At 35.1% G+C, this 27,343-nt stretch overlaps 1 protein-coding gene across 2 annotated transcripts in view; it reads left to right on the forward strand.

The window, feature by feature from the left end:
* NRD1 (nardilysin (N-arginine dibasic convertase)) overlaps positions 1-27,343 on the forward strand; it is a 109,361-nt gene that overhangs the window by 69,662 nt on the left and 12,356 nt on the right. For both annotated transcript variants that reach the window (XM_012639425.1, XM_012639424.1), the window contains 14 exons: positions 3,469-3,564; positions 5,016-5,138; positions 7,642-7,699; positions 9,287-9,360; positions 10,993-11,062; positions 13,184-13,261; positions 14,621-14,741; positions 14,823-14,881; positions 15,160-15,214; positions 19,784-19,888; positions 21,839-21,962; positions 22,492-22,578; positions 24,345-24,464; positions 26,464-26,515. In XM_012639425.1, coding sequence (XP_012494879.1) covers positions 3,469-3,564; positions 5,016-5,138; positions 7,642-7,699; positions 9,287-9,360; positions 10,993-11,062; positions 13,184-13,261; positions 14,621-14,741; positions 14,823-14,881; positions 15,160-15,214; positions 19,784-19,888; positions 21,839-21,962; positions 22,492-22,578; positions 24,345-24,464; positions 26,464-26,515 — 1,222 coding nt within the window. The remainder of the gene's footprint in view (positions 1-3,468; positions 3,565-5,015; positions 5,139-7,641; positions 7,700-9,286; positions 9,361-10,992; positions 11,063-13,183; positions 13,262-14,620; positions 14,742-14,822; positions 14,882-15,159; positions 15,215-19,783; positions 19,889-21,838; positions 21,963-22,491; positions 22,579-24,344; positions 24,465-26,463; positions 26,516-27,343) is intronic.

Consider the following 27,343-nt stretch of genomic DNA (forward strand, 5'->3'; position numbering starts at 1 on the left):
GCCTCCCACAGTGCTAGGATGATAGGTGTGAGCCACCACACCCAGCCTTATTTTTAATAATTAACTCTTTATTTTAATGATAATTCCTACTCTCACATAAACATGTATATTTACCTACACAGTATGTCTTAGGGATTGAGATGAGGGGTACGTCCAAAGTCCTTTTTTTATCCAGTCAAGTGGCAGTGTGGTCTCTGAGTGTTTAGATATTTATATTCTATTTTATCAGTTTTTTAGGGTCTTAAATCACTTTTTGTGGATACATTTATGCGTCTATGGTATTAGTTACCTGTTGCTGCCAAACAATTTACCAGAAACTTGGTGGCTTAAAATAAAATTTATTTTCTCATAGTTTTTGGAATTCAGAAGTCTAAAATGTTTCTGGAGGCAGGGGAAAATCTGTTTCCTTGCCTTTTCCAGCTTCTAGATGCCATCTACATTTCTAGGCTATGGCTCCTTTCTCCATCTTAAGTGGCAGCAGTATAGTAGACTCTTTTCTCTGACCTCTGCATCTCTCCTTTACATCTTTTCTCTCACTTTGATCCTCCTGCCTCTCACTTATAAGGACCTTTGTGATTATACTGGTACTATCTGGATAATGCAAGATCATCCGCCCTTCTCAAGATCCCTAACTTAATCACATCTGCAAAGTCCATTTTACTAGGTAAGGTAACATATTCACGGGTATCGAGGATTAGGATGTGGACATCTTTGGAAGGCCATTACTCAACCTGCCATACTTAATAACAGAATTGTTTTCTCTAATGTTGTAGCCATATCTTCATATTTTTTAATAGAGACTTTAAAAAATTTCCTCTGCTGAAGATGTGGATATATTTTTTACTGCCTCATCTTTGATTTAGCCTTTATGGCTTATAATTAAAGTATTTTCTTAAATATGCTTACTTCTGCTTCTTTCTGTCTCTACTGTCACCGCTTTATAATTTCTACTCTCTGACCAAGTGTAACAGTAATGGCCCCAACTGATTTTCTTGGTTCTACCCTTGAACCAATCTATTCTGCACATTTGCAACCAGAATGAACTTATTAAAAGTCCAAATCTGATAATGCCGTTCTCTTGATAAAGCATCTGCAATGCCTTTCCATGTCTCATGATAAATAATAATTGCTAACATTTATTGGGAACTTATTGTGTGCATTATTGTGGTTGTTATTACCCCCTTTATCCTTATTCGACATATGGTGAAACTGAGGCTTAGATGGTTAAATAATTAACCAAAATTCCAGAATAAGTTTTTGTCCAAGGATCTATAGTCAATAATGACTGTATGATACCAAGATCTGTACTTGTACACATGTAATACTTCTTTCCCAAGATTTTACTGGACCCTTTCAAAAGTTATTTCATGCTTATCTGTTCCTATTTAGCCTGATCTCTTACCTTTGCTTTGATTCAGAACTTTGTTCAACCATATTAGCTTTCTGTTTTTCAGAGATGCCATCTTCTCCTTCCCTTTTGCTCCTTAGAATATTTTGTACACTACCCTTTGTCTCTCTCTTCCTTTCCCCAGAAAAACTCCTCTTTGTCCTTCAAGTCTCAGCTTGAGTTGCCCCCAGGAAGCCTCTCTCCCAGATATCTAACCCCCAAAGTAAATTCACATGCAAAAATAAAACAACATTAGGTCAGTTAACGCTCCTTATATTTTTTCTTTGTTTTTTGTCTTAAACATACTAAAAATTTTATTTTGAGTTTATGTGTTTTTAAACAAATCAATGCATTTAAAAAATTAATTTGATAGTACATCATTAGAGGGCAGTTTTATAGAATTCACAAGGAACATGAGAAGAAAAAATTTTTAAGCAAGAGATACAAGTATAATAATTTTATGAAACTTAGAATTTCAAGGAGTTTGCAGCATAGCCTACTAGCCACAAAATCCTAAAATGGAACACTAGTTTTTTCAAGTGCTAGGAATCATTTAACCTAATGTTTTCATTTATAAATGTGAAAACCAAAATAAATATAATAGTAATATTTTACTGAGGTTTCATATATGTCAAGCATATGCACCCACCTAAGAAAGCATGCACCCCTACTCCTGATCTTCTTATCTTGCTTTACCCTTTTGTTCCCCCAAAATGATCATTTTCTAATATATCATATAATTTACATATTTATTAGTCTACATTCCTTGTACTTTTTCATAATACCCTACGTGTGTAAGCACAGTGAATTTTAATTTCCCGCCGGACTCTAAGTGCCTTCAATCATTAAACAACTCCACTGGCCACTATGCTACCTTTGATTTCGTTAAGGTATTTTTTGTCTTAAAGCCTTTTAGCTTACAATTTTCACATGTAGAAAACTCTTCCCCTGGATAGTCTTATGACATGACATGATCCTTACATGATTTGGCTTTCTACTTACTTGTTACCTCCTCAGAGAGGCCTTCTATGATCACCCTGTCATCACTCTTCATTCTTTTACCCAGCTTTATTTTTTTTTATAGTACCCATCACTAACTGTGACATTATGTTAAAATTTATTTGTTGGTTTGTTTATTGTTTGTCTCCTCTACTAGAATGTAAACTCTTTGAGGGCAGAGACTTGGTCCTTTTTATTCACATTTCTACCTCCAGCAACTATTTCAATAGTACCTTTTACACACTAGGTGTTCAGTACATATTTGTTGAAAGAATATATCTCATTTAATCCTTATAAGAATCGTATGAGCTAGGTGCTATTAACTCCATTTTATAGATGCAGAAATGGAATCAGGGAAGTTAAATAACTTTCTTAAGGTTGTACAGCTTAGTTAGTGACAGAACTGGTATTCTAACTGTCTCAGTCCGTTTGGGCTGCCATAACAGAATACCACAGACTGGGTGGCTTATAAACAACAGAAATTAATTAATTGATTAATTAATTATTTTTTTGGACAGAGTCTTGCTCTGTCACCCAGGGTGTGATCGTAGCTTACTGGAACCTCAAACTCCTGGGCTTGAGCGATCCTCCTGCCCCAACCTACAATGTAGCTGGGACTATAGGTGTGCACCACCACACCTGGCTAATTTTTTCTGTTTTTAGTAGAGATGGGGTCTCATTCTTACTCAGGCTGGTTTCGAACTCCTGACCTTAAGCAATGCTTCTGCCTCCCAGAGTGCTTGGATTTCAAATGTGGGCCATGACACCCAGCCTAGAAATTTATTTCTTACAGTTTTTGAGGCTGAGAAGTCCCAGAACAAGGTGCTAGCAGATTAGGTGTCTGATGAGGGCCTGCTTCCTGGTTCATAGACAGCCGCCTTCACCCTGTATCCTCACATGGCAGAAGGAGCTAGGGAGCTCTCTGGGGTCTCTTTTGTAAGGCACTGATCTCATTCATATAACATGGGATTCATAAAGTTAATTTTTGTTACTTCTTTGCTTTCAGTTCCATGAGCTTGAATTTCCAGATAATAAAGATACTGAGTTTCATTTTATTAAAAGTATTTCTTTAAAATTGGCAGAATATCAACTTGCAAGACCTTCTGATGCAAACAGAAAGGAAATGTTATTTGGAAGCCTTGCTAGACCTGGACATCCTATGGGGAAATTTTTTTGGGGTAAGATACTAAATACCTCAGCCTATTTCATATTTTGTAGTTAAGGAAGATTGAGAATAAGAAAAGTTGATAAAGAATTGAAAATTATTCAGTGGGATGAAGGCCAAAAAAAAAAAAGAATTGAAAATTGTAAAGTTACAGTAGCTAAGTACCTTTTACGTTTTAGGATGGTAAAATAGCTTTTCAAATAGAAAGTCTTATGCCCATATTTGGTTCTGTGACATTGGATATAGCAAGAATAGCACCTAATATTTTGTGAATGATTTCTAGGTGCCAGATACTGTGCTAATACTATATGAATTATCTCATTTGATCATTATCCCAGTGTTAAGTGATAGGTACCATTACCATGTTCATTTAAAGGCAAAGAGGTTCAGGGAAACTATTTAATTTGCATAAGTCACACAAGTATTAAATGGTAGATGTGGGATTTGAACATCTGTTTATCTGATTGCAATGTCTGTGCTCTACCCCAACCTGACATTTCCATTTATCAACAGACTCAGCAGTGATTTCTATAATAGTTTTTGAACTTGGCCTAATTTTGTTTAACTGGTAAGCTGTTCAACTAATATCTGTTTTTCATAATGGCTTTTTCTTGGTGGTACAATTTAATTATAGCCTCGTATGAATCCTATTTATTGATCATGGAGCAGGATCTGGGATGACTTGATCTAAATTACACTTCATTCATAGAGTGTTTTGCTTCCCTGTATGTTTTGTACAATTATATGTACTTTATATGGCATCCTTGCTTTTTGTGTTTTATTTTTAAGGATTAGGCAGAATATTAGAAAACTTGAGTTAAATACTACACTAATTTTTTTTTTTTTTTGAGTCAGAGTCTTGCTCTGTTGCCTGGGCTAGAGTGCCGTGGCGTCAGCCTAGCTCATAGCAACCTCAAACTCCTGGGCTCAAGTGATCCTCCTGCCTCAGCCTCCCAAGTAGCTGGGACTACAGGCATGCTGGCGCATGCCTGGCTAATTTTTTTTCTATATATTTTTAGTTGTCCAGCTAATTTCTTTTCTTTTCTTTTTTTTTTTAGTAGAGACAGGGTCTCGCTCTTGCTCAGGCTGCTCTTGAACTCCTGAGCTCAAACGATCCACCCGTCTGGGCCTCTCAGAGTGCTAAGATTACAGGTCTGAGCCACCATGCCTGGCCTATACTAATTATTAAACAAGGAAGCTTAGGCAATTACTGTCCATTGTTAAGGTATTCCCAACCAGAGATTAATTCCTTATTTATTAAAATATACTTCAGAATTGTTTCTTGTGAATTTTGGTCTTATATTGATAATATTACTATTACACACTGGTTTGATATTCTTGAGTCGCTTGGTTTATTTCATTAGTCATGTATAGTGGCAGAACATGCATTGTTGGTGTAGAAGACTTTTAACAAAGCGAACTGAGTTATTTCTATAATTCTATAATGTTTTCATCCTTTTACAGGAAATGCTGAGACTCTCAAGCATGAGCCGAAAAAGAATAATATTGATACACATGCTAGACTGAGAGAATTCTGGATGCGATACTACTCTGCTCATTACATGACTTTAGTGGTTCAATCCAAAGGTAATATTATTTATTATGCCTCTTAGAGTTACTCTGAAGTAGTGCTTTCTTAGGATTTGTTTGCCTTTATCAGTGCAATGCACTATTAATTACTTTAAAGCTTGACCCTAATACAAACTAATGGAAATCAGAATGTGGAGATGTCACATAGTAAGTGGCAAAGTTCAGGGAAGCACAAGATGATCTGATTCTCAGGCAAATGCTTTTTCTCTTATAGAAATAGCTCTATCTGTAGGCTAGTACTACGGTCGCCAACCCCCTGGGGGCTGGGGACTGGTACTGGCTGCACAGCAGGAGGAGAGCAGGAGGTGAAGCTTCATCTGTATTCATAGCTGCTCCCCATTGCTCACATCATCATATAGACTCTGCCTCCTGTCAGATCAGCAGCAGCATTAGATTCTCATAGGAGTGTGAACCCTACTGTAAACTGTACATGTGAGGGATCTAGGTTGTGCACTCCTTATAAGAATCTAATGCCAAATGATCTGAGGTGGAGCTGAGGCAGTGATGCTAGCACTGGGGAGCAGCTGCAAATATAGATTATCGTTAGCACAGAGCTTTGACTGCACAATAGATGTAATGCACTTGAATCATCCCAAAACCATCACCCCCCAACCCCCTGCCCCAGTCTATGGAAAAATTGTCTTCCATGAAACCAGTCCCAGGTGCCAAAAAGGTTGGAGACTTCTGGGCTAGTATATGAGTACTAATGTACTAATAGGTCATGAATTAATCTTTTAAGCCACCTTCAGCTCCCTCTGTATCTGTGGTTGTATGTTTACTCTATTTTTTTTTTTTTTTTATGAGACAGAGTCTTGCTCTGTCACCTAGGCTAGAGTGCAGTGGTATCATCATAGCTCACTGCAGCCTCAATTCCTGGGCTCCAGAGATCCTCCAGCTCAGCCTCCTGAGTAGCTGGGATTATAGGTACATGCCACCACGCCCAGCTAATTTTTTCTATTTTTGGTCTTGACGGGGTCTTGCTTTTGCTTACGTCGATCTTGAACTGGCCTCAAGCGATCCTTCTGCCTTGGCCTCCCAGAGTGCTAGGATTACAGGCCTGGGCCACTGCACCCTGCCCGTTTATGTTGATTGTAATTCTTACAGGGCAAGGTGTTTGTTCATCCTTACATAAGGTCCTATAAAATGGGACCATGGCAAAAGTATATAAAATATAAAAAACTGATAAATACTTCTACTGTTTTCCTTCTTTTATCATTATTTTCAGTAACTCACATTAATTACTTTTCACTAAAGAAATCATGGAAGCTTTCTTTACATTTTCCCTCCTTAGGCTATTTTTCAAAGTCAATTAATTGCTAAACTCTTCCTTTTAATATACCTTATAGTTTGCACATTTCTTTTTGAAAGGCGAATCCTCTCATTTTAATGTGGTTCTCCTTTTTATAAAACTTTGCCCTTTACATTGTCAAAATTAAGATCAAAGTTGACTTGGCACTTACATGCAAAAGATTTTTGCATTTATGATCAAAATTAGTCCATTGAAGTTGACTTGAAGATAAAGTTATGGATGTGGTATGATACATTCTTTTGTTCAAATTATAGATGTGCTTCTAGATTCCTTTTACATTTTTTAAAATAGGCAATTTCATATTTATTATGTAAATAATATGTGTTGACATATATATGAGCTTATTAGTACTTATTGCAAATTTTTAAAATAAGCCCTAGGTTTTGATGAAAACCATATACAATCTAGATTCCATAAATTTTGAAGCTTTAGCATTTATTATACTATTTAAGAATCAAACACTTATATAAATAGTATAAAATAAATTCAAAGCTGATTAGTCTAATTTGCATCTTGCATTTTATATGTTGGGGCTTTCCTATTGAAGATTGTTGAAATTCATGTGCCTGGTGAAATTAACAAATACTCTCCAGTGATGGTCACTGGGATGAAGCTAAAAGGTTTCCTTTTTCATTTAGATCTTGTGTTGTCCTAGAAATTTCAAAAGAATTTCTTACAAAATATAAGCAATGAATCAAAAGAAGATAGAAGTCATATATACATGAAATATAAGAAAAAGATTTTTGAGTTAAAACCTCAGAAAATATTAATTAATGTAAACCAAGTGGAGTATAAAAGTACTGATGAGATGCCAAAGGAAGAGAAATCAATGTAATGTAGGTTAGTCTGGAGAAACTGTCCTAGAGGATGTGAGTTTTGGAATGTGTATAAAGGAGGATGGTTGGCATATTCTTATTATCTCTTGGCCCTTCACACTAGCCTAATGATAAACAGAGACTTAAAAAAAAAACAACTTGTGAGCCTTCTCTGACTTTACCAGGGAGAAATAAAGGAGTCTAACAAAATTGTCTGTCTTAAGATTTTTTTATCTACTGGTTAAGAAGTGGGAAGTAATGGCCAGATTAAAACATCCCATTGTTTTGTAGGAAAGATCTGTGAGAAATCTAATTGCATTTCTACTTTGCATACTGACATTGCATTTCCATCTCTTCCCTGCCCTTCCCCCTCAAGAAACACTGGATACTTTGGAAAAGTGGGTGACTGAAATCTTCTCTCAGATACCAAACAAGTAAGATATTTATTTTCATAAATCATATACCTTTAGAGTTAGAGAGACCATATCTTGTATGAATCCCAACAATTTTTTTCTTTTTGTTTTTTAAACAGGTATAAAATTAAGACCTAAACAGGTTTAATAACTTTCTCAGGATCACACAACTTTTAAATTCTGAAGAATTTATGCTTCCTTTCACATTTATTCAATTTTTTTGTGGTATAAGAGAAAGGATTATATTGAGAGGCAAAGTATATATACTTATGTCCTTCCCCTACCTCAGAACAAACTGTGTTCTGAAAGTTTGTTTTTTTAAGTCAATTGTTTGGATCTTGGACTGCTTTTCCTTATAAAATAAATAATCTTTTAGATAATGGCTTTTCTGTATATCCTGAAAAATCTATTTCATACAGTAGAACCAAATGATCTTTTATAAGAAATTGTACATGGAGTTCCAGTTCAGGATGCTCTAAGCATTTTTTGTCCACCTCAAATTCATCAAAATAAAGCTAATATTTATAAGATACTTTCCTGTTATATTTTTGTTACAAAGAACACAAAAAATTTAATTTTGAAGCAGCTTAAGTATTTCTTCCCACACCTAGCAGTTTGCATTTTAATAAAGCAGATTTTTTTCCTTGCATCAGGTGAGTAAGCTAGTGGTGTTTTCCAGTTTTTCTTCTAATACATAATTATTTTAAATTTATGAAAGTCAGAAAAAGTCATAATAACAAGTGATTGGTTATTATTCTCTTGGCATTGTATAAATTTCCATTGATAATTAGCAGTGTTTTTTTATGTATCAAAAGGCAATGAAAGCCCTGTGAAATTTGTGGAGGGTTTATTTTTTTATTTTTCTGATAAGAAGTGAGTGTGAGCTATGGAAATGTCAAATGGCAGATGGGAAATGTCTTTCACTGTAAAACTTTACCCATAGAAGTTTTATATTTACTAGAGGAATTCATTAGGTTCTGTCAATCCCTGATAAGCATTTAAAAAATTCTCTTAAATATTATTCACTAATAATTTTGTTCCTTAATCAGACATGTTAAAAAGTCTTCGAGGCATTTGATATAATACTAATTTTTATTGACCATGTTTGGGAAGAAATATTAAAGTTACAGCATTTTCAACCAGATCGGGAGCCCCTGGAAGGGGTATTTATACCAAGTTGTATAAATGCCACAGTGTCTAATATAGTACTTTATACCTAAAAGTCACTTTATGTATATTTGTTGGATTAAAAAAGTATTATTTGTAGTGTAATTTTCTTTCTGAAATGGCTTTGTATAGGAAGAAAACTGAAATTGAATGGGGCTGATAGAGGCAGTAAATATTGGGGAGAAGACTTCCCTTCAATTCATTATTTTCTATCTCTTTTGAGTTGTAAAGGCTATTGAGTTCTTGCAGCTGAGGTTAAGAATAGGTTGTGTACTTCAGGATTTTGCGGCTTTGTTGCCATCTATTTGTTCATGCCTAGAATGCTTTTCATCCAGGAATATGTAGAACAGATTATAAATATCTGTTAGTTAGACATCCCTAAAGATGCTGCTCATAAAGGCTTTTGCCAATTAAATTTTAATGTATTTGTTTTATTTTCAGTGGGTTACCCAAACCAAACTTTGGCCATTTAACGGATCCATTTGACACACCAGCATTTAACAAACTTTATAGAGGTTTGTGAACCAAAGGTTTAAAACTGTTTGAAATAACTTTAGCACATTCTCTAAAACTTAATTGAGGCTGCCAATTTTCTTTGAAAACGAGAACACAACAGAAAGTATAGCTGGGTTGGAAAGGGAGTAGTAGATGGGCAATGGAGATCCAGTTAGGCCACTGACTAGCTGCAGATTGTTTGATTCTGATGACCTGCTACTATCTGAGACTGTTTCATGCTCTCTCCTTGTTTTACTCTTGTTCCCTTTTGTTCTTTGGGTTTTTGTTTCTTTCCTATTTCATTATATTTATATTCTGTTCTTTTTTGCCTTTAAAAGAGAAAAAAATAGAGGCAAGGGAAAACACTTTGTATATCGTTTCCTTTTTACCTTCATTATAAAAATAGTATTTGTTAAGTAAAGAAAAATTTAAAGTAAAGTATCAAGAAATAGGCCAGACATGGTGGCTCACGCTTGTAATCCTAGCACTCTGGGAGGCCAAGGTGGGAGGATCGCTTGAGGTCAGGAGTTTAAGACCAGCCTGGGCAAGAGCGAGACCTGGTCTCTATCAAAAATAGAGAAATTAGCCAGGCGCAGTGGCGAGTGCCTCTAGTCCCAGCTACTCTGGAGGCTGAGGCAGGAGAATTGCTTGAGCCCAAGACTTTGAGGTTGCAGTGACCTATGATGACGCCACTGCATTCTACCCAGGGTGACAGAGTGAGACCCTGTCTCCAAAAAAATAAAAAAAGAAAGAAAGAAAGAAGGAGAAAAATCACCCTTAAATCTTACCATCCAGCGAAGTCATTTTTGGCAGATTTCCTTTTGATTTTTTTATAGGTATATTTTCTTAACATAGTTGAGATTATAAAATATATACACTTCTGTCTCCTGGTTTATTTCCACTTAATATTTTATCTATAATAACTATATAATGAGTCATCACATGATTAAGCTATAATTTACTTAACAATTTGCCCAGAGCGGATATTTCAGAAACATTCTGAATTCACCATTTCTCTGTCTTTTTATTATGGCAGATTTTTTTATCTTTTTCCTAATTGCCTTAGATATTTCCTCCTCCTTCACCCCATTGCCAGTTTTTCCTCTTCTCTTCCTCTGATTAATGACTGTTTTGTCACACCCTTTCTGCTGCTGGCTCCATTCTGTTAAGCTGACTCTTCCCAGAAACAGCTTGTGTTCAATTTTGGCTTTAAATTTCCTAGTCATAGAATAATAGCACTGGGAACAATCTTAGAGATAGCCCAACTCACTCAATTTACCATGAAAAAACAGATTCAGAAAGATTTAAATACAAGTGATTTTCTCAAGGTCATATAAGCACATGCAGCAAAATAGTGATAGGGCTGGATTTCAGCCATGGATCTCCTTTCTTGCAAGAAAGGATCCTTCCTTAGCAGCATTTTGTATCCTCATAGTTCTTGCATCCCTACTTTGTCTGCTTGTGAAACCAAATCAAAAAGAAAAATTGCATTATTCAAATTGGAAAATTGGCAACTTGAAATAATAATTACATTATATTTAACCTTCCCCTGTTTATTGGATAATGAAATATATTGACTTTTACAAAATTCTTTTAGTAAAAGTTATGGAGAAACACTTATATCTGTTCTTCTGATAAATATTTTTGTTTAGTTGTTCCAATCAGAAAAATTCATGCTCTGACCATCACATGGGCACTTCCCCCTCAACAACAACATTACAGGTGAGAGTTTAAGTGAAAATTTATTTGAATAAATACTGAGTGAGTCTTGTTTTTAAAGCATGGTTTAAGTTTGGGGGTTCTGGATTTATAAACATAGGTAATGTAACCTGGGACTTGATTACTCCTAGATTTTTCAAGCCTTGCTATGTATTTTATTGTCTTTTTGGGTATAAAAACTGGAATTTTCTTGTAACTAATTGCTTTTCCTGAGTCTTTGAAATTGTGTGTAGTGTGAATGCTAACTTTTGTAATTATTTTCTTTAGTACTTTGAGTAAAAAAATGTTAGCTTTTGATTCATTTGGCAGTGGCCAACATTTACTTTGACCTTGTCAAAAGTAAAGTTAAATAATTTGGGCCTAGAATATGACTAGCACATAAATGCCAAGGATTTAATCCTATGAATCAGGGCAGATTTATACAAATTAGGAAAAGATTTCTACTTATCCATATGGTTATCTCAAGGCCAAACAGTTCTTTAAAGGATCAATCAATGCCTACAAATGTTTTTCTAATTAGAAATAAATGCTAATGAACTGATAAAAATTTAACTTATTTTTTAAAATCACTACCAACAAAACAAAACTGTTAGGACACACACACACACACACACACACACACACACACAGAGTAAAAGGAAACAAAGTAATGTATATTGCTTGAGCTGAGTGAAAAATGCTTTTTGTCACTATGTGTCAGAATATTCAAGATACCAAGTCCCATAAAGTTAACAAAAGCAGTATGCCTCTATTGAGCAAGCAGAGAAAATGTGTATTGACAGCTTGCTGCTTTGTCCCTGTGCTCAAAGTTTTATATATATCCTTCAGATATTAACATTGAATATAATGCACATATCTTTTTTACGGAAATGGAATGACACTATACATACTATTAACAAAGCCTTGTTTACCCTTCCATTGATTACTAAACTAGTTCATTGTGCCAAGTTTGAGAATTACTGAGAAGTAGAAAAACTATCCATGATTCTGTTTTCCAAAGACTGCTAATAGTTATTTTTTTAATGGGCTGTTTATATTTGTTTTAATGTGATGTTCATCATAAGTTATTTTGAATCCCCAAATATGAATTCTCAGGAAATTAACTTTTGGGGGGAGCCATTTTTTACAAAGAACCAAAGTATTTATCCCTCCAGAGTTACCAAACACCGTACAATTAGCTTTGTTTGGATATAAACGTTGTATAATCAGCTGGCCTCCTTCATTAACTGCTTTTGCTCCTTTGCATCAGTCTTAGTACATATGCATGTAATTCAGTTCATATTTTAAACAATGTTGTGTAGGTTTTGAGGATTGCTTAACATAGTTGAAATCATAATATTATATCTTGACTTTTAAGAATTTACTGAATTTAATTCTATAACCTAATTAGATTTCCTCATATATACAAAAAATACACAGAAAACTTGATTTTTCTGTATTTCTTCATTTTAGTAGGAATACATTTTGAAAATTAAAGTAGAAGCCAATAGGAAAAGAATAGTTGAATAGCATTTATATATAACTACTTAGACCATTATATGATTAGTATTAATATATGGTAAAGCATTTTCACAACTGTTACTGCATTTTCACAAAAACTATGAGTAAGTAGTTAGGCAAGTAAAGAGACAATGCAAAATACGATGAAGTTAAGTATCTTGCTCAAGGTCATGATTTACTTAAAGGAAAAACTAAGACAAGAACTTAGATACTCTGACCCTTAGAGCAACACATTTCACTTTACCACGGAGCCTGACGCAGTACTGAAAACTTCTACAGATGAAGAGTGAGTCGTATCTGGATTAGGTTCTAAAATGATAATCTATATTACTTCCATTTTGAGCAAAACAAAAATTAAAGATTTTATCTTGAAAGGAGGTAAGTTTGGTGTCCAGGAGAAAAAGTAGCAGCCTTAGCAGTGATTTCAGATGAAGTTGTTAAATTTTACCATAGTCTCTGTTTTTATCTTGCTGCTATTAAATTAATTGCAATTTCATGTTAGTAGATTAATGGGAGAATAAGTTTATAATTATATTCTCAAATATTGTAGTCTTAGAGGTAAGGTTTTCTAGTGTATTTGTATTTTGATTTTTTAAATTTCTGACCTTAAAATTTTTTTTTAAGAGTGAAGCCGCTTCATTATATCTCCTGGCTGGTTGGACACGAAGGCAAAGGCAGCATTCTTTCTTACCTTAGAAAAAAGCAAGTATTCAATTAATAAGTATTTACAGTGTAGCAATCTCTGAAAAATAATAGACAATAAGTGCTATGTAACAGATTCTTTCCCTTTAGCTGCTAGGAAGCCTACAATTAGGTTTAATGCTTAATCATAGTTATCTTAATTATCTAGATTATTTTAATGGCTATATTATATTTGTATATTTCCTTGTAAGCTACCTTTTAAGCCCATGTTGAAAGTAGTTATACACAAAACTTAAAAAATTATAAATGAAACTAATAGATTCCAGAATTACGTAAAAGGGCTAGCTCTAATCAAGAATTTGGATTTGACTGAATAGTAAGGAAGTCAATTATTTAAATGCTGTGGATCTTTGGGCTTTCCAACCCAAAAGGTGGACTTTAATGAAAACTTCATTAGGCAGATAAATCATAATAAATATGTGGGACTGTGAATAGTTTATACAACTGTATTAGCAGAATGTTTTCTATTGCATTTAAGCACTTGTTTAAGTTACCTATAGCCAAAGAATAGAAATATAACTTTAAAATAAAGACCAGTACATTAAGGTAATTCCTTGTTTGATTTTTCTATACACTGATTAGTTTGGAATGGAAAGGTAGATGAAAAATTTAAATAAGTACTTTAAGATATTGGTGTATACATTCAAACATTCAAAGAAAGCTGAGAGGGCAGTTGTAACAGGATAGAATAAATGAATGATATTGGATACATACACCTTTCACCGTATATGTAATATGCTTTGAGATGTGCACAGTGTTTCTCCCTTACTGAACTTCATTAGAATTTCATACTCTTTATTCTGGCATCCTCCCCGCTTATTTTAGGTTTTCAGGATTATTCTAGTCAGAAAAAGATACGGTCTCATTGCTTCATTTTTAGACAACCTATGTTAGGCTAGCTGACAGTCTCAAAGAGCTGACTTGACATTCTAAGTAGGGATGTATTTTTGAAGTGTTTTTAAGGCTTCTCCTAGGAGACAGGTTCAAAAATGGTAAGTGAAGTGCCTCCCAGCAACCATAATTTTAATATTTTGTGCTCTTCTCTTCAATAAGAATTGCTTTGGCTTCATAAAACTGTTGATGTTTTACTATATCGCAATATCTGTCACTGTTTTCATTAAACAAATAAAGACTGCTATTATTTTCTTCTGATAATTTCCTAAATGTAGCATAATTCCTTGGGAGGCCTTGTGCTTTTAATATTTGTACTTTTAAACTTACTGTTGGAAAGTACATGTTTACATCAAATGCTGAGGTTCCCAAATTTTACATAGAAAGCCTATCTATTTTGTTAATTTGACATGTTTGTAGACCATTAATCCACAGACATTGATTGGATTAATTTTTCCCCGACTGTAGGTGCTGGGCTCTTGCGCTGTTTGGTGGAAATGGTGAGACAGGGTTTGAGCAAAATTCTACTTATTCTGTGTTCAGCATTTCTATTACATTGACTGATGAGGGTTATGAACATTTCTATGAGGTAAATAATTAAATTGGAGTTGTTTTTCTTTTATGTACATACCAATTTATGTGAAAGACTAATCTGATGTTTTGTTTTTAGGTTGCTTATACTGTCTTCCAGTATTTAAAAATGCTACAGAAGCTAGGTCCGGAAAAAAGGTAATAAATATTTCTTAGAATGAGGCCAGGAGTCAATCCTAATACATTTAGCCTTCATATTGCCAGTGGACATGCTTTAGTCCTGCCTTGCTGGTTTTCCTGGCATGTCCTACTGTTTCCTTTGCTGGCTCCATATCCTTATCCCTTTATGTGTGAATGTACACTAAGGTTTTACGTTTATGTGGCCAACTCCTTTATTTTTATGCTTTTCTTTTGTTCTTGATGATTCTAATGGGAAAGTTTAATGTATCTTCTAATTATAGTTTTCTCTTTCACAGAATTTTTGAGGAGATTCAGAAAATTGAGGATAATGAATTTCATTACCAAGAACAGGTACTGGGAGTCAAATTCTTTTTGAATGTTATCTGTGATCAAGTTGAAACTGGTGTGGACATTGTTCCTCTTTTTGGAAGTGTCACTGGAGTTTTAATTCTACCACTCTCTGTCATGTGAGTTTCAAGATGGCCTTGAAACTATCTGAAAATTAACTCTTGTGTTTTTGAGTATTGAGTGACAGCGAGAGGATTCAGGCAGATGACATAGATCATGTAAGTGTGCTAATCAGTTTGTCTATGTAGCCATCCTCCATCTGTCTTGTCTGTCTCTTCAGTAAATGTTCAGGGAGAGCTTGGTATGGTATTTGATATTTTGGGAATTCAAATGTTGTGAAGACATTCTATAAGGTAATTTATAGTTCATGTTCCTTGATCAGGGAAGGCTTTGTGGATGTAGTAAATTTGAATCGAGTTTTGCATCAGAAAATGAGGTTTGGATAAGGTTTAGTTACATTCTAGGCAATGGGAGACAGATAAGTAAGGAACTCTGGGATATTGTGAAAAATTTAATGATCCTGTGTATCTGTAACATAAGGGTATATGAAAAGAAGGTATCCTATAAGGCCTTTAAAAGCATAGGTTTATGTTTTAACCCCTTTTGTGCTTTGGTTCCCTTTGGAAGTCTATTGAATCCTGTGGACCCCTCCTCAAAATACTTCATCCTCTCAACTTTTTAAACTTTCAGGAAAATTGCCATGGTAGTACAATGATTACTGACATATCCCTCACCTAGATTCACCAATTGTGTACAAGTATTCACCTCCTTATATATGAGTGTATGTGTATATTTTTTACCCTGAACCATCTGAGAATTAATTACAGATATCATGATACTTTAAATGTTTTTTAGCATGTATATGCTGCAAAAGCATTCTTTTGCATAACCTCAATACAGCTGTCACAGTTGGGAAATTTAACATTGAAACAATACTGTTAATATACAGCCCAGAGAATAGTGTTTTTAAATGCATAAAATAAAGGAGTATTGAAATAAAGTGTTCAAAATAATAAAAATAGCAGTAAATGTCTCCATTAATATATTAAATGACAAGATATAGTTGTAGGTCTAATAATTTTTAAGCACGATGAATATAAATGATGTTTTGAGATATCTGCAATAACTATATTGTGGTTTCTATTGGTGATAGTCATAGATATTGATAATACTACTATAGTTTGTTACCTATATTCATAATTGATAAAAAAAAGGCTAAATTAGAGATTAGTGAAAATAAATATGTAATTTCTTTAAAACCAAATTCGTAGAGCCCCCTGAACTTGTCCACTGACACCTTGCAGGGGATGTGTATGGGCTCTAGATTTAAGAGCCCCTGATTTACAACCAGTTCATAGAGTATTTTGAAAGCTGGCTTTTTGGATCATCACCAGAGACTATTCCCTAAATATTAATTATAAGTAGGGAAGACTTAAGTACATGAGGGCAAGGTCACAAAAACTGTAAGTTTCCAGTTGCTGTTGACACCTATGTAATAATCTGCTCTATATGCTTGAAAAGAAGTCCTTTGAAATAAAAATCTTATTCTATGAAAATAGAAAATAGGCTGCCGTGGCTCATGTTGGCCATTAGAGGGTCCTATAGATGTTCCTCTCTATAAGTAGATCCACATGCTTAGCACTCAGAAGTCCTGCCATCCTCCTTACCAGGAGTGGTTTTGTTCAGTCTCCTCCTCAGCAGTGGCGCAACATGTGAGCCAGAACTATGGTAGGGAAGGAGTGGGAGTGAGAATTGTAGACTACAGCTATAAGTGATACCTAAATTCCTTTTTTCTGGGATCAGCTTTTTAACATTGGTTAGTAACTCAGTGGTCCCCAACCGTTTTGGCGCCAGGGATCGGTTTCATGGAAGACAGTTTTTCCACAGAGAGGGTCGGGGCAGAGCTCAGGCGGTGATGCGATCAGTGGGGAGCTGCTGTAAATACAGATGAGGCTTCACTTGCTACCCCCCACCCCCGTTCCTAAGTTTCAGGGACAACAATTTTTCCATGGAGGGGACGGGAGAGGGGGTGACCCAGTGCGTGTGTGGGGGGAGGGACAGAACTCTCCACCCTGGTCTCTAACAGGTACCAGTCCACGGCCGGAGGGGGTTGGGGACCGCAGGAGTAAATGACATTTTCACTTTGCTTCTCCAGCTCCTTCTGAGCAAGACATTTCAAGTTATCTTTTCATTGCCATTTCCCCATTTTGTAGCTCCTCATTTTTTTCATCTTTGGCAATATTTATGAATACTTGTCTTGAGTTAAAAACATGAGTCTAAAACATTTTAGAGTAAAACCTAGCCAATGCAACATCAGAATAAAATTAACCTTTTTGTCTGCATGAATTGCTAAATTAAAAGGTTGGATTGTTTCTGTTTTTAGTTTTATACATATCTGTCTTAGAGTTGGGATGTCTTCTCTTCAGTCTTTTTTCTAGCCTTCAATGATAAAGGTATATGGGAATGACCTTTCAAACTATTCAAAATATGTTTTCAATTAAGAAATTAAATTTTTTTTAAAATTTCACACTGTAATTTGGACATGGTGTGTCTTATATCAACTGTTTGAACTAAAGTATGATGAGAAAAGCTATTTTGTTTAATTAAGTACTTTTCTGTAAGCAGAAAAACAGGACCAATAATGTAACAATTAATAGTGGAAGGCAGGGAGAGTTTATAGTAGAAAAAAAAATTAAAAGGTAGACATTAACAAATGTTGGAGAGGATATGACAAATTGGAACCCTTTGTATATTGCTAGTGAGAAGAGTAAATGGTACGGCTGTTTTGGAAAACAGTTTGTCAGTTTCTTAAAAAGCTAAGTTACCATATGAGCCAGCAATTCCACTCTTACGTATATACCTAAGAGAATTAAAAACATTTGTCCACACAAAAACTTGTACCATTGTAGCAGCATTATTCATTATAGCCAAAAAGTGGAAACAACTCACATGTCCATAAACTGATGAAGAAATAAAATGTAGAATGTGCATATTACAGAATATTAATCAGCGATGAAAGAGTGATTCATGCTACAACATGGATGAACCTTGAAAACATAATGCTAAATGAAAGAAGCCAGACACAGAAGGTCACATATTTTTGAGTTCACATATGTGAAATACCCAGAATTGGTAAATTCATGGAGACACAGAAAACACTGATGGCTGTCAGGAGCTGTGGGGAGTGAGTACTGAGGGGCAACTGCATAATAGGTGTGAGGTTTCCTTTTGGGGTGATGAAAGTGTCCTGGAACTAGATAGTGGTGGTGGTTGCACAACTTTGTGAATACACTAAAAACCACTGAACTGTGCACTTTAAAAGGGTGAATTTTATCTTTAAAAAATTTAAAGGATAATATTTAAGTGTTTTCCTCCAATACCTTCTCTATCGCCTTGGCTTCAAAGATCTGCTTTCAGCCAGGGTCGTTGGTGCTTTCTCGTAGGAAATACCTGTGAATCACTCAGTTTTATACTATACTGATTAGAGCAGTTAACTTAGAAGTAAGTAGCTAGTGAAAATAACTGGTTAAAAACATGAGAACAGGGTGGGAGGAGTCATCTTAAACAATAATGATGGCTCTTTAGTGACTAGCCACTTTGATGGTTTAATAATGGTTCCAGAAAGAGGGGGAGTTAACAGTAAATCTTTCCTTACTTTATTTTTATATGAAAATGTAGTAGACAACATATACCTATGGTATCTAGGTTGATGTATACATGTCTCATTTCCTCTCCACAAATGTAGTAACCCTTCACTTTTGTTCTGTCTTCCATTAGATGAGAAACATCCCATATTGTCTAGTGAAGGACTGGGAAGTGTGGTGTTTTAGGAAGAGTATGTGGATATGTTAGGAGGCCAGAGTTCTAGTGTCTACTCTGCCTGTCATTTACTTACTGTGTGACCTTGGGCAAGTCATCTAATCAATCTGTGAATGTTTCCTCATTGTAAAAATGGGAATGGAACCCTCTTGGTATCTGAAAGACCTATCATTTCTAATATTCTGTGTATCTGGATGCTCAGTAAATACTTGAATTGATTCCTTTCCTCTGGAAAAGTATTCCCATTTCATAGATCAGAGAATTTGTGGTGGTTCTTTCAGTTTTCAATTGAGATAATATACTGATTGATATGACTTTTATCTGATGACACTCATTTTTATTTCTACATTGATTTGACTCATGCTTACAAATAGTTTTTAGGTGATAGTGCTGTAGTGCTAGGTCACCTGTCTTTATTGACCTCACAATCATGTGGTAAATAAGCATTTACAGTTCGGTGTGGTGATTGCTATTATGGAGAGGCTGTGACATGACTAGAACCTAGTGGGTTGTAGGGCTCAGCATGTGCACCCAACACAGAAGGGGTGTGCATTTAAGCGCCTTAAGGTATAGCTCTAGCTATATTTTCTTGGAATTCTGAGCATCAGATTCTTAAGATGCTATTATACCTGGTTATATTTGTTTAGCAGCTTTTGGTTTCCTTGTTTAAAAAAACAAAGTGTTTGTATGTAGTGGCAAATTGAGGATAATAATGGAGACGTTCTGGCATGAAATAATTTTACCTCTTTACAGACAGATCCAGTTGAGTATGTGGAAAACATGTGTGAAAACATGCAACTGTATCCACTGCAGGACTTTCTCACCGGAGATCAGCTTCTCTTTGAATACAAGCCAGAAGTAAGGAGGTTTTCACTTCTAAAACTTACTATTAGGGAAAGATGAGTGTGAGAAAGTATGGAGATGTACTTAGGAACTGTGGGAATAGAGAAAACTTAGGATTTTTGTTTAAACAGAAGAAATATCAATAGTTTTGAGGACAATTTCTCATGATTATGTTTTTTTTTTTTTTTTTTTTTTTTTGAGTCAGAGTCTTGCTCTGTTGCCTGGACTAGAGTGCCATAGCGTCAGGCTAGCTCACAGCAACCTCTAACTCCTGGGCTCAAGCAGTCCTTCTGCCTCAGCCTCCCGAGTAGCTGGGACTACAGGCATGTGCCACTATGCCCGGCTAATTTTTCCTATATATTTTTAGTTGTCCAGCTAATTTCTTTCTATTTTTAGTCGAGACAGGGTCTCACTCTTGCTCAGGCTGGTCTTGAACTCCTGACCTTGAGCGATCCTCCCGCCTTGGCCTTCCAGAGTGCTAGGATTACAGGTGTGAGCCACCACACACGGCCTCATGATTATGTTTTAATGTAAGAGGAGAAAATCTAAGTCTTCTTAGGTACTGTATTTTTATAGTTTTTGAAGTATTGAAACATCTAGTTAAAGTGATTCCTAAGAATTATATGGTTTAGTTGCTAAACATGCTTAAAGAGTTGTTTTGCTTCTCTTTTAATTAAATTGGAGTCAGTACAATTAAATTTTTAATTATTTTAAAACTATTTACAAGAAACATAAAATTCTCTGAATTAGAAACATTTGACTTATGGATAATATTATATACAAGTAAAAAGTTGGTCAGAGGAATAAGTCATTTTGCTTCATATAGGATAGTAAGTTGTCAACCAGGGGTGGCTTTGCCCTCCAAGGGATATTTGTCAATGTCTAGAGACATTTTGGTTGTCACAATTGAGGGGTGGGGAGTGCATTGCTCCTGGGATCTACTGGATAGAAATCAGAGATGCTGCTAAATATCCTATAATGCAGAAGACAGGTTCCCACAACAAAGAATTATCTGGCCCCAGATGTTTAATAATGCTAAGATTGAAAAACTTCAGCAAAGGGTATTCCAAAACTATTAATTTTTAAAGAGGATAGGAAAAGGTAAAGGAGGAAGTAACAACCACACATTCTTGCCATCTCCTTAGGATGCTTGTGCCTAGAGGCCTGTGTGTTTTTGTCTGAACCACCATTTGTTGTTTTTTTCTCAAAGAAATGGTATTTAAATGGTAGTTAGGTTTCCAAACCAACTCATAATATCCTGTGTTTACTCCTTATCATAGCTGGAGGATTACTGGAGGAAGCCTTACATTGGCATTATTTTATTGATTCTTGGATACAAAGTGGTATAAAACATAGCTATTAAGAGTATAATCTTTGGAATCATCTACAAACTTGGTTAGAACTCCACTTTGCCACTTCTAACTGTATTGTTCTGTACAAATTATATAATCTTTAACCTGAGCAAATTAATTAATCTTTAACTTTGGAAGCTGAGGTTATTTTCTATAAATGGGTATACCTTAGGATTGTTTTTAGGTCTAAATGAAATAACTGATGTTAAATACTGCCTTGCACAGAGTAAAAGCTTAGTAAACAATAGCTGTTTTTTCTGCTAGTGCTGTTAATATGTAGTATATGTAGCATTTGAGATGAATGCTGTTTAAAGCATTATCAAGAAACATATCTGATATTTGTCAATTATATCTCTCAATAAAGTCAAAAAAAAGTTTTTGAAACAATGATAAACTAATGAAGCTTTGTTAATTAGGGTGTTCGTGGACTGTAGATAAGTATGTATTTTTTTTATTCATGACCATGTAACCAATGTAGATAAATATTTTTAAGAGCATCAAGATGCTAGGATTTTGGAGGTATCTAACAATATGAATTTGCCTTTTTAACAGAGATATATTAGGTTAAAATTGTCGTGTGTGTGTCTCTTTTCTCCCTTACCCCCTTTATTAGGTCATTGCTGAAGCCCTTAATCAGCTAGTTCCTCAAAAAGCAAATCTTGTTCTGCTGTCTGGTGCTAATGAGGGAAAATGTGACCTCAAGGAGAAATGGTTTGGGACTCAGTATAGTATAGAAGGTAAAATATTTTAACAGTTGTCCTACTTTTAGGGATGTCTGACTTACCTGAAAATTTTTATTCTCTAATTATTTTTCTGATAGTTCTTGTGGGGGGAAAATATAATTTTTTGACAGTTCACTTTGAAATGAAAATTGCTTATACTACTTTGGAGGAAGCTATTTTCTGCTATGTTTATAATTATTAGCTAGTTAAAAATCCTGTTATCTTGGTATTTTGGGGGCAAAGTTTTGACTTCATTTTAGAAAAGTGCTTCTCAGACTTCAGTGTGCCTTTGTATCACCTGAAGATCTTAATAAAATACAGATTTTTGACTCAGTAGGTCTGGGTAGGGCCTGAGATTCTGCATTTCTGACAGTAGCCCAGGTGATGCCAGTGCTATGGGGACCACACTTTGAGTATCAAGATTCACAGTTTTCCTGAGAAAAGAGAGTTCATTTGTAAAGGCCAGTTGATGACGGGTTTGTTATTAAGAGAATTCTGAACATTGCATTATTTATTTACGTCACTTTGTATTTCCTCTCTACAGATGTTGAAAACTCTTGGGCTGAACTATGGAAGAGTAATTTCGAATTAAATCCAGATCTTCATCTTCCAGCTGAAAACAAGTATATAGGTCAGTAAAATAGCAATCATTGTACATAATCCATCCATGTACTAAAAACAAATAACGCCTTGTATATTATGTTTTACAAAGTATCATATGAGTTTGTATTTGAGATTTCCAGTAACATTCTGGGGTGGGCATTACTATTTTCTTTTTCAAATTCAAAACTGAAGCTAAGAAAAACAAAATGACTATCCAAGACTATTCAGTCAGTGAATGGAGGAACCAGGACTTAAACAGATTTAGAACTCTCTGAAGTTTATGCTTTTTCTTGTACATTATAACTGATTCTTTCACATCAGTCCCCTTAGGAATTGTCATTATCTTGTCGGGTTGTTCTGTTGTTTTCAAATTGCAGGTTGCAACCCATTAAAATGTTGTTAAATCAATGTAATGGGTTGTAAGGTCAGTGTAATGAGCTGTGAAAGCATTAAAAAATAAATTAGAATAGAAAATAGTAAAATGTTCCATTCCATGTACAAAGAGTGTTATTTTAAGAACTTGTGTTCCAGGTAGGTATATATGTGTTTATCTGTCCATCTGATAGCTTGCAGTGGAAAACATATTCCTAACAGTGAGTTGCCGAAAAACAAATTGAAAGCCGCTGATCCCAGGGCAAAGGTTTTACAGTTATTTATAACTATAATTTACTCAGAACATCGTATTTCCCTGCAATTCCCACTCCTTGGTGTATAACCAAAAGAATTGAAAACAGGTACTCAAACAAATATGTGTACATGCATGTTCATACAGCACTATTCAGAATACCCAAAAGATCAAAATAGCCCAAATGTCCATCGCTTCTTTGTGGATGAATGGGTAAACAAATTGTAGTATATACATACTTCAGAATATTACTTAGTCATTTAAAAAAACGAAGTTCTGATAACATGCTATAATGTGGATGAACCTTGTAAACATCATGCTAAGTGAAAGAAGCCAGACACAAAAGGTCCCATATTTAATGAGTCTATTTATATGAAATATCCAGAATAGGTAAATCCATAGAGATAGAACACTGATGGTTGCTAGGGTGTGAGGGGGATGGGTAATGGCGAACAACTCCTTAATGAGTCGGAGGTTTCCTTTTAGGGTGATGAAAATGATTTGGAACTAGATAGAAGTGGCAGTTGCACACCATTGTGAGTGTGATAATGCCCTTGAACTGTTCACTTTAAAATAGTTAATTTTATGTTATGTGACTCTCACCTCGGTTAGACCAAAAATAAAAAAAAGCCTTTTAAAAAAAGTATTGTGTGTTTTAGACAATTCAGTTCCATGTCTTGAACTTTAAATAATATGAACAACCCAGTTCTTTTTAATAAGTAATAGCAAGTACTTTTTTTGTTTTCAGTTTTCTTAAATTATCTGCTTCTCACCTACATGTTGAAACAATTTGTTTTCATTAAATGAAAGGACAAGTTTGACTTTGTTTGAGCAGAACTATTTTGTAACCTTTCAAATGTTCATAAGGTTGGTAAAAGACATTCTACAACTATCCTCACCAATGGTCCCTCTCACAGTTTGAGAAAGGGAATGAAGCAGAATGTGTAGAAATCAGAATCAACTCTTAAGATATTACAGGTCTTCAGAGTTCATTTAGTTTAAGGCCAAGATAGTTTTCAGTATTGTTCTACTAATTTATTTTACTTCAGTACTGGAATTTGTTTTCTTTTTGCCACAAAGAAAAGTTACTTAGCCTTCTGAAGCCAGGAACAGATTGCTGGGAATCCTGTTGAAATACTTGATGAATTATTAATCTTTTCTTTTGTTAGCCACGGACTTCACGTTGAAGGCTTTTGATTGCCCTGAAACAGAATACCCTGTTAAAATTGTGAATACTCCACAAGGTTGCCTGTGGTATAAGAAAGACAACAAATTCAAAATCCCTAAAGGTAAAATGTTCCCCTTCCTTTCACTTTCCTGCTGAATTCCAGTGTTCTCTCTTAGCTCTATTCAACATGTGATTATCTGCTTGGTGTTTTGCTTCCTTGTGGAGGAAGTGAGTACCAGGTGCCTCTAGTAAGCCATCATGTTGAAGTTCCCTTGCTCCCCGTAAAAGGAACCAAATAAGTAAGACAAATCTTTCTCTACTTTGTAGCAACCATTTTTTTCTTATGTCTGTCACCTTCCCCTTCCATTTGAAGATCTTTTCCAGGTTTATCTACCAGTTTCATATGTGTTCCTGTGCTGTCACAGAAATCATTATGGACACTCCACTTTCCAGAAAACAAATTAGATATTTTTCTTTCAGTTAAATTAAAGCAGAACCAGGTGTTTGACCATCTTAAGGAACTGGTGATATTATTTGAATATTATTTTTAAAAAGAGAGCAAAAGTGTATGAAGGAAATTATTCTTAGACACAAAAAATAGCCTAGTTTAGCATTACAAATGTGAAATCTTCCCCATTTGCCTTCCTCTACCAGCTCATTTTCAGCATCAAGGAAGCTGAAATGGACTCTAAAGTCCTTGTCTTTAACACTGTGGCCCTATGTTGCCACAATGTTTGTTTTTTCTTTTTGTTTGTTTTTGAGACAGAGTCTCGCTCTGTTGCCTGGGCTAGAGTGCCATGGCATCAGCCTAGCTCACAGCAACCTCAGACTCCTGAGCTCAAGCAGTCCTGCCTCAGCCTCCCAAGTAACTGGGACTACAGGCATGCTCCACCACGCCCGGCTAATTTTTTCTATTTTTTTTTTTGTTACGGCAAGTGTCAGTGACCGGTCCCAGGGGAATAACTGACACGCAGAGAGTTGGAGGGTCAGAAAGTTTTATTTGCCAGCAGGCCCAGAGGAGACTTGTCTCCAAATTCTGAGTACCTCTTCTGGGTTTTTGTCAGGTTTTATACTCTTTTTGGGGGGTTACTCTTAACAAATCACACACAGGTATAAATGATTAACCAATTAGCAAAAAGACTTAAAAGTTATCCAATAAACAATAATTCTTATAAGTAGTAGAATTATGATAGGCTTATAACAAACATTAGAATCATGATAGGCTTATAACAAATATTATAATCATGGCAGGCTTGTAGCTTTGTTCAGCTTTGCTCAACTGCTCTGTGGTTTTAGCTTGCAAGGCTGACAGGTGTCAGCGTCCATTTTAGCTGCTTTGTGGTTTTAAGCAGAATCAGCACAGAAATTCCCCTAGTATGCATGGAAATTTCCCTAACATTTTAGTAGAGACAGGGGTCTCGTTTTTGCTCAGGCTGGTCTCGAACTCCTGAGCTCAAGTAATCCTCCTGCCTCAGCCTCCCAGAGTGCTAGGATTACAGGTGTGAGCCACCACAGCCCACACCGTGTTGCTTTTTTATGTTCTGTTCTTATGTGTGGTATAAGAATTTACTGAAGCAACTTGGAATCATAGTCTGGTTGCTCTCATGTGCCATTTAACCCATATTCTCAACTTCAAACACAACTATACCATAGCTCTGTGGGATTCTTGAGTTTATTGGAAAGGTGTTTCCACAATCTTTTTGAATAGCTTATAAGAGTTTCTAAAAATATTCTTAAAGTTTATTCAGCTTCCTTGGAAACGCTCTGCTGTAAGTTTTTGTGAACATTGGGGTTGTTCCTTTAATGTTCTTAACATGTAAACTTCTAGACATTTTTCCTTACTGAAGCTATTGATAAATACGAATATGTCATAGGCCTCTCTGTGTATCTATCTATATATATGGTCTTCCCACAGATTAAAGTATGCCTTTTGGGACACCTTATTTGGAATGGTAAATATTACTTTTTAAAGACCCTTAAGAATAAAAATGTAATGAGGATTTAAGGATTAGTAGTTTATATCAGAATTTAAAAAAAATACTAGGGAAAAATAGCAGATGTGTAAAATATTGGAGGCCTCTGGCCTTCTATATTTTATCTATGGTCTTTTTTTCTTTCAGCATATATACGTTTCCATCTAATTTCACCTTTGATACAGAAGTCTGCAGCAAAGTAAGCAATGGTTCTCTTTTCTGGAAAATATTCTTTATATTGTTGAAAAACTATTTTGTTTCATTCTGATTCATTCTTTCATTTCTATATTAGTACTTGAGCTATGTTGCTGATTTATATGTTTTTTTCTGGGCTCCAAACAAGTTGTTCGTATTGATCCTAAACATTAAAATGGAACTATGGCTGCTCTGTTGCCAGCACCCATATGTAAAACATGCTGATAGTGAAGGCTAGTCATAGAGTTATTGGATTCGGGAAAATTCCTTAAAGATCACTTTGGGTTAGCTCCCAGTCTATAGCAAGACCAATGGATCTGTTGAATTTGTAGACTGCCAAAGAATATGATTTTACCTGTTCTTAGCAATTACTATGTATTTATGTAGATAGCTGCATTGTGGGAGGCACAGTTTTAGGCACAGAGAGCCAAAAATGTGCCTAAATCATAGGAGGCGCCTCAGGAAATGTCAGTGCATGTCTTTTTTCCTTTGCCACTTAACTATAAAGTCCAACCTTAAAATGACAAGCAGCACTAAAACTTATTAATATTCACTCTAAAAAATGCATTGCCCTTCTCCTTTCCTTCATATTTTTAATTTGTCAGTCAAGAAGCCTAGGCCTGGAAGGTAGCCAGAGCCTTCAAGCTAATTGCCTCTGATGCCTATTATATTTACCCCATTTTGCAGTATAAATATTATCATATCATCATTATCTATATATCATATATTATCATCCTCTTACTTACTTAAAATAATAAAGAATAAATGACAGACAAGCAAGTAAATGTAAAGCCCTATAATATCTCACCATGGCAGCTTAGAAAAGTGGAAA

The sequence above is a fragment of the Propithecus coquereli genome, unplaced genomic scaffold (assembly GCF_000956105.1).
Source record: "Propithecus coquereli isolate 6110/MARCELLA unplaced genomic scaffold, Pcoq_1.0 Scaffold14, whole genome shotgun sequence".
Lineage (NCBI taxonomy): Eukaryota > Metazoa > Chordata > Mammalia > Primates > Indriidae > Propithecus > Propithecus coquereli.